The sequence below is a fragment of the Zalophus californianus genome, chromosome 15 (genome assembly GCF_009762305.2).
Source record: "Zalophus californianus isolate mZalCal1 chromosome 15, mZalCal1.pri.v2, whole genome shotgun sequence".
NCBI classification, from domain to species: Eukaryota; Metazoa; Chordata; class Mammalia; order Carnivora; family Otariidae; genus Zalophus; species Zalophus californianus.
Genome location: NC_045609.1, coordinates 31,184,410 through 31,192,214, shown reverse-complemented (window position 1 = coordinate 31,192,214; position 7,805 = coordinate 31,184,410). Strand labels below are relative to the sequence as shown.

At 54.1% G+C, this 7,805-nt stretch overlaps 1 protein-coding gene across 29 annotated transcripts in view; it reads right to left on the bottom strand.

Moving 5' to 3' along the window:
- Positions 1–2,240: 2,240 nt before the first annotated feature.
- The window catches only part of COL13A1 (collagen type XIII alpha 1 chain), a 144,371-nt gene continuing 138,806 nt past the window's right edge, over positions 2,241–7,805 (bottom strand). For 28 of the 29 annotated variants that reach the window (XM_027596775.2, XM_027596773.2, XM_027596774.2 and 25 more), the window contains 2 exons: positions 4,158–4,196; positions 2,241–2,685 (listed from right to left, as the gene is read on the bottom strand). In XM_027596775.2, coding sequence (XP_027452576.1) covers positions 2,683–2,685; positions 4,158–4,196 — 42 coding nt within the window. In that variant the 3' untranslated portion in view covers positions 2,241–2,682. Of the gene's footprint in view, positions 2,686–4,157; positions 4,197–7,039; positions 7,118–7,805 lie in introns of all 29 variants that reach the window. The other variant, XM_027596776.2, reaches the window with a different exon arrangement.

The window sequence follows — 7,805 nt, the reverse complement described above, 5'->3', positions numbered from 1 at the left end:
CTACTTCTAATCTCCCTGCACCACCTCTGACCCAGACGCCAGTTGAGTGGAGAGGCCCAGGGGAGCCCCAAAGTCAGGCCCTGCAGGGAGGAGGGTCCGGGCTGAGGAGACACAATGAGCCTGCACACAGAGTCCACCTCTGTGAACTGCTTCCTGCTGGGAAGGGTGGTGTGGCCACTGAAACCGGGCGGATTGTTCCTTTTTGTCTCCGACTACGGGCAGCTTGCAGAGAAATGTGTGGAGGACCTTCCCCGGCCCATCTGGACCTCTTGTCACCTCCTCTGTACTTATTTCTCCTTGACACTGACTTTTAGACTTTTCCTCACGTATTTCTTTGCTATTCTCTGTATTCTTGCGAGGGGCTCTTGGATCCCTGTGGTGTTAGCTGGGGTGTAATAAGGAAACGGATAACACCAGGACTTAAAGAAAGTGCGAGAGGTTTCTACTTGGCCAGTTACCAGGGCGTTCAGCTCCCACAGAAGCTCAGGGTCTGGAGCCTTCCCGCTAATGTTTGACTCTAGTCTGAGGCCATCAGTGGGTTCGGACTGCTCCAATGAGAGCCTGAAAGGGAGCAGGTGTATGAGAACCAGATTGCCCTGATTCTTCAGGACCTCCATTGGGGTGGAAGGAAACAAAAGGAAGGGGTGAGGGGCAGCACTGCAGGTGCCAGAAATTAGCAAATCTCCGGCTCGCCCCCCCCCCCCCCCCCCCCCCCCCCGCCCCAACCGGCAGAGGATGTGGGCGGGGCTGCATTGTGACTTTCGCCTTTGTGGCAAAAATGGTATTTTATGACTGCTCTGGTAGAAAGATGAATGTAACCCTGGCTGGATTCATTTTATAGATTCATTTCCCCCCCTGAATTTAAAAGTAATAAAAATGAAAATATTTTCTTAGCCCCTGGAAGTACCGCGGGCCCAGGCTTGTGGCACTTTGCCTAAGGCATTGGCCCTGGCTCGGGGTGAGAAGCGTCCCTGGACTCAGGATGACTTGGAAAGGGCCCCATCCTGGAGCTCTCCCACCATGTGCCAGCTGGTGGCTTGGGCGCGGGGCCCTGGGGTTTCTGCCCCGTGGGGAGGGGACAGGTGAGCTCCGTCTGTGACCAGAGAGACCAGCTTCAGTGCCACCATTTTGCGTTTCAGACAAGGAAGTTGAGACTCGGAGGAGGAAGCTCTCTGATTCCCAAAACACGGAGTGGACATCTAGAGTGGGAATGGTTGGTCCCCGTGGGTCTGGGCAACCTGTGGGACCCATTACCACCATGTGGCAAGGGTCTCCTGACCGAGAAGCCCCCTCACGTGGAGTTCATGGGACTGTGTGTGGGCAGAGTCTAAGTTTGACACTGTCCTGTCTATGAAGAAAGGATCCATTAAGAAAAATGAAAATGATGGGCGCCTGGGTGGCTCAGTTGGGTTAAACGTCCGCCTTTGGCTCAGGTCATGATCCCAGGGTCCTGGGATCGAGCCCTGCATAGGGCTCCCTGCTCGGCAGGGAGCCTGCTTCTCCCTCTCCCTCTGCCTGCCACTCCCCCTGCTTGTGCTCCCTCTCTGTCTGTAATGAGGGGGGATGGTTACACTACCCAAGCAGTTTGTTATTTTCAAGCCCCAAAGCAACACCAATTTATGTTTTCAAACACCACACAGTAAACCTTCGGGCCACACCACAGGTAGTTCATACATAGTCTTTCAGGCACGGTTCCTGAGACCTTTACTAAGCTGTGCACTGCGAACAGAACTCTATAACCCTCTATTTCTTAAAAAATAAACCCAACTTCAGATGGCCAATGTGGCCCAGATTTGTGAGTGTTTTCTGAACGTTCTTGCTTGGAGCAGAATGGCAATGAGGCACACCTCTCAGCTGCTGGAGTGAGGGGGCCTTGCAAATCTGTACCCCATGACCAGCCACCAGCAGCAATGGCTGTCACTACTCACTGCCCTCAAAGGGAAGAAACACACAAAATCACCCCAATACCAAAAACAGTAACAAATAGCTCTTTGGAACCCTGGGGATTTCAGCAGACCTGAACTTGACCTTGAAACGCTCAAATGGCACCACAAGGAACTTGGGATATGTTACATACAAGAGACTTTGCTTAAGCGACCCCTCTGTCCCTCTCACTGTTGGACCTCACTTTTCCATACGCTACCCTATACTTCCGAGGACCCCTCCTTCTGGGACTTCCTGATTTCGCAAGAGTGAATGTATTTAATTTAATGATTGATCAGGATCGTGAGTTGCCAGGTTTCATTTTTTTTTTTAATAATGAAAATCCATAAGAGTTTAAAATATTCTTAGACACACCTAGTGGGCAAACACCACTGACCTCCACGTCCCCGTGAATTCACACATAAGCTAGCGAGCACCTTGGTGCTGGCTGGCCCCCTTTGGCACCAGAACACAATAATTTATTAAGCTTCAATACTTAATAAGTGTGCACAAATATCATGCAAACATATGCCCATACTCACAAACAAAAAGTGTATTAGAGTCGTAGACTTATACAAAACATCTTGTAAACAAAGGGAAAGAGGTTGGCATTCTCTGTACAAAATATGCAGGTTTTTCTTTTTTTTTAATAATCTGTAAGATGCATCATACTTCTGGCATTTTCAAAAAGTGAAAACTGTATAAAAATAAATATTCTATGTACAAACACACACACAGGCCAATCCCAGGTTAGAGGTATCACTGCAAAACAAAAACACACAAAACAAAGTAGAGTTAGTGTCGGTGGGTTTGTGGGTGTCTCCTTCCCTTGTGGGAAAGGAGTGTGCTCTTTGGAGGGCTGGGGTGGTGGGCAGCTTTGGATAGGGGCACCACCGCCCCTTGGGTGGAAGGCCCTGGTGCTGTCTGCACCCTGAAGACAGAACATCACTTTCACTGTCCTGTCACCCCCTTGGTGGACACTAGAGGGCATCTGCTCTCCATGTGGCCTTTGGAGGCCCAGCTGTGGATGAATCACTCCATCTTCCGGACTGCATTTATGGCGTGAACCAACAGAGATGAGGCTCTTGGGCTGCTTCCCCAAGACACTGTAGCTCTTGATAGTGACTCTTCTTCCCCTGCTAAGCTCAACCACTCGCATCTCCTGGTCAGGGATGCTTTGGGTACCTGGGCGTGTAGGGACCCCGCCTTGGGCCTGGTGTCTTGGTGGTTTCACTACTTTTAACCGAATCCTGTGAACTAATGAGATTCTGGGCATTTAGCACAAAGGAGCTATCGTCTGATTGTAAGTGTGCATCTGCTGTCACTGAGATAGGGCTAGATTAGCTAAGCACCAACTCGTGGACATGCTGGGGTCTCCAGCCCCTTTATGAGGACAAACCAACACCTGGAGACCACGGGGTGAGGGCTGTGAGACATCTCAGCAGGAGCAAAGTGGAGAGGGGCTGTGGAGGGAGGGTGAGCAGCACGTTAGGGCTTCTGGATTAGCAAACTGATGGCCCTTGTCAAGGGTGAGGAGCCCTCTGCTTTGGGGGCCCTGGCTGGGTGGGGTGATTTTGTGCAGGGGCACAGCACTGTGGTGTCAGACAGTTTTAAGGATGGCAATGCCAAGGGCGAACAAATGAAAACTCACGGCTGGTAGGAATCCTGGGACCCCGGGAGGGGCTGGGCTGCAGGACTCGTGTGTGCCAACATGGAGCTCTGGCAGTTTAAGTTCAAGGGGAAGGGTAGAGCGGTGACCCGGCCAGTCTCTAGGAGGAGGTAAGGAAGTGATGGGAGTGTATAGTTTAAGCAACTCAGATTTCCTACATCTGGATAAATGTCATCATGTGGCTTAATGGCTTAAATGGCCTTGTCTGAGCACTGTGAAAATAGCTACTGATAACTAATTTTAAAACGTGGTCTAGTAGTCCTTGGAGGAAAGGTGCTGTGGAAATTAACCACACAAAGCATAAGATGTCAGCTGTGTGGCTACATGGAAATTCGAGACGCTGGGGTGTGTGGATGCCTTAAAAAGCATTTTAAAAAGTTCTCTAAGTGCATGCAGTGTGTGGGATGTTTAATGGGCACCCTGCCTTCGGGAGCATTCCTTTCTTGACCCACGTCATTTGCAGAGAGGCCCAGGATGGAAACTGCACGTGCTTAATCACACTTGAGAAGGGGGCCGCAAGTACACCTGTGCCCCCAAGGCACCGCAAACCACTGGGCAGCCTTACCTTGTTCCAGCAACCCTGGACTGGTAAGCCGTCTTCACCCTATAGTGAGGAAGGAAGGCAGACGGCTCAGACTCCGAGACAGCCCCCCAAGCAGGTGGGACGGGGGACAAGGGCCACAGACACTGCGGCAGCTGATCAGGATGCAGCCCACCTCTTGTCTATTTCTCTTCTCTGCTGCAGGGCAGAGCCTCGGAAGGGGCTGGGAAGCCAGCCAGGCGGACTTCCCATTGACTAGGGTCCCATGTAGTTGTAGTGCAAGGCCAAGAGGGGCTGCCCTAGCCTGTCGGGTCAGCCCTAGCCTGTTAAGGACAGCCCTAAGCCCTGCGGGTCTCTGCTCTGGCTGGACTGAGGGCTAGGTGCTCATGGGTAAGTCACTCAGCGCTTGGCGGCCTGTCTCTTCCTCCATAAAACCTGGGGAGGCACGGCTATGTGAGATGGTCGCTACGGTGCCCCCAGCTCTACTATCTCAGTTGCCTCTCTTCCTCAGTGGTAAGAGGAAGACGTCTAGGCAGGTCCATGGGATAATCAGTGAGAAGGAGGACGGGACACAACGGGGCAAGCCACCTCACAGGGATCACCACGTGGCCCTGAGGTGCCTTCCGCAAGGCGACGCAGGCCTCTGGCACAGGCCTGGCCATCACTGGGAATTTGGGGAGGGGGGTGAAGTGGAGGATGGGATGCTGTGCGCCGTTTGTCTTCTTTGCTGGCGGCCCCCCCGCGGAGCACCTGAGTCTTCTTGGGGCCCGATGTCCCGGCTTCTCTGGCATACCCTTTGGGGAATCTGGAACTTTTGTGAGACAAAGTGGGGAGGGTGGGGCTGAGCTGGGGCATAGATCTGGCTCTCAGTCCGTGTCTACTAGAACTGCAGCCCAGATTCTAGAATTCACAGTCCAGGGCACAGCAAGGATGGACACAGGGTTTCAGGGGGACCGGAGCAAGTGGTCAGCCCAGAGGCAGTTGAAGGGGAGCCCTCTGTGCCCCAGACCAATCCCAGCACCATGACAGGTGCCTAAACCGCTCACCTGGCGTTCAGCAGGCAGCCGGCCCGACACGGAGGGCCGAAGAAGTCTAGTTACCTTGTGCTAAGATAGCTGCCCCTGCCCCCACATCCACAACAACACAGCGCAGGAGACGGGGAGAAGAGCAACGGCAAGAAACACGGTTTGCATTAAGGACCAAATAAAGATGACCTTCGTTGTCCCCTCTGGGTCAGGGAGGGTCTGCAGGGGGAGGTGGGACATTCCAGGGCCTCATGAAGACCTTCTGCCCCCTTCCCCAGCCTGCCACGGTGCAACACTCCACATGACTCTGGAAGGGAGAGGAGCCTCCGCGGGCCACAGTGGCATTCCCATTGGCACATGAAGGTGGCGGGGGGGGTGCGGAGGAGAGCGAGGCAGGCAGAGGGAGCGTGGGAGAGAGGTGGCTGAAGCTGCAGCGGGCGGGACTCAAGGCGCTCAGACCGTGGGAGGCATGTGGCAGAGGGGAGACCTGGCTGGCGATTAGCGGAGGTCTCTGCAGGGGCCAGGGAGTCCTCCCATGGTTGCATGCTCGGGTTCATGGGGCCGGGCGGTGGGGAAGTGGGGGCGGAGAGCAGGGGTGTCAGTGGTGGGGAAACAGGAAGGAAGCTACTCTGTGCTCTTCTTTTGTTGCGTGCAATGGTCCTAAAAAGTCTCTACACGGGGCTCTGTGGTCACCTCTCAGGGTCACAGAGCATATTTTCTTATAACTTTTTCCCTTCTCTTCAAAGATAATTCCCGTGGGACCCTGGGGCGGGATTTGGGACCCGGAGCCCTCATCTGACTATTGCTTGTATAAAAATAGCTCCATGAACTCCAGAACTCCTGGGGACATTTAGGAGAGAAGGAACCTTTTAAACCAAGTGCCTTGGCATGAGGGGCCATCTTCTATTCCCCTTAAAGGGAGGCGAAAAGATAGCTGTGGGGGCGAGAGTGTCCCTGCCCTGAGGGGGCTGGGGGCTGGGGCCCAGCTCGAGCCGCACTGTGGCCACTCCGCCGGGACATGCTTGGAGAGTATTCCTAAGTGCCTCCAGTCTCCTGTCTTCCCTTCCTCAATAACATTCCCAACCATTCCATTCTCTTCCAGACTTGCTGGTGGTGAACCATCTAAAGATGGAAGGAAGGGAAGCCAAGGGAGGATCTTCTAGGGTCTTCCAGGGTTTGAGCAAAAGGGACGAGCCCTTTAGTCTCTAAAATCCTGCTCTTGGACTGTCCCCTGGTTCTGGTGGTATCACTGGGGCAGCAACCCCAGACCCAACCTGGAAGAATGGGCAGGGTGGCCCCCTCCTCTCCCTCCGTTCTAGAACTTCCCAGTCTCCCCGTGTTTATGAGCATGCCCATCGGTCCCCTGCCACCTCACGAGATGGTTCAGTGGGAAGGGCTGTGGGACCGTCTCAGGCATCTCATTCAAGTGTTTTGCCAGGTGCTCAGCAGATGCTTTTGCCGAACCAACTGCCGTGTGTGAAGGAAGAGGAGTCAGGGTTGCTACGAGCCTGCCCAGAGAATCCACTTCCCTAGCTTTCTTTCTGGGGGTAGGATGGCTAGAAGCAGCTGTGAAAGGAGAATCATATGCAGCCAAAGCTGGCTTAGGGGGCGGGCGGGACGGCTCACATGAAGGGGATGTGCTTTTGAAGCAGCTGTGGGAAGAAGCCAAGAAAACATCCTGGCAAACTTTGCATGCTTGAGGGGGCATGGCGGGGGCCCCTGAGGACCGGCCAGGGCAGGGTGACCCTTAGCGTCTACAGAGAGAAGGGGCGGGAGGCATGTAGCGGGGGGCAGTGTGTGGCCAGAGAGGCATGCAGGCGAGAACCACACACGTGGGGAAGCCCGAATCGGCCATGCAGGCAGGGGAGGGTGATGCCATACCAATGGGCATGGGGCATCCAGTCCGTCCAGCCCTGGTAACCCCGGCTCCCCTTTCTCTCCTTTAAAACCTCGGTGTCCCTGTTCACAAAACCAACCACGATGATTATTTAGGTCAAGGCTGGCCAGCTCCGACTGTGGAGTGGAGAGGCCCAAGTCCCACCCCAGCCAGGATGCAGGACCCTCGAGGCAGCTACAAGTAGGGCCCCAATCCCAGCGGATTCCCACTTCCCAGACTCAACTTTTGTGCTCTCTCTGGCTTCCACGAGAGCTGAGCTTTGGAACATGTACAGCCAGCCCCCTCTCCTTTTAAAGACTCACTTGGAATAAACATGGATGAACTTCAAATTTAGCGTATCATAATTTTCAGAACCTTCAAACGGATTGTGAGGGCACTTGAGAAGCCCAGCTAATGTGCTACAAATCCTTCCTTATAAGCTTGTTTGGGGGCTCCTGGAGGGGCTCTCTCTACTGATTTTGGTCTACGGCTTCACAAGCTTTAGTGGCATGGCTAGTGGCCATGGGGAGGCTGTATATTAAAAGCCCCCTTTCTGGCCTTGTTCTACCCCGTCTGGGGCCTGGTGTCCTGCATCCCGACGGAGGATTCCAACAGCTTGAACTGCTGGCCACAGAGGTGGCCACGAAACGAAGAAGGCAAACGTGTGGCTCGCAAATGCTACGCTGGCTTCCAGAGCTATCCTGGAGCGGAGGGCCGAGGCCTGCTCCAAGATCCCTTTCCTCGGGGACCGGGTTCTTGTTTCCACACATC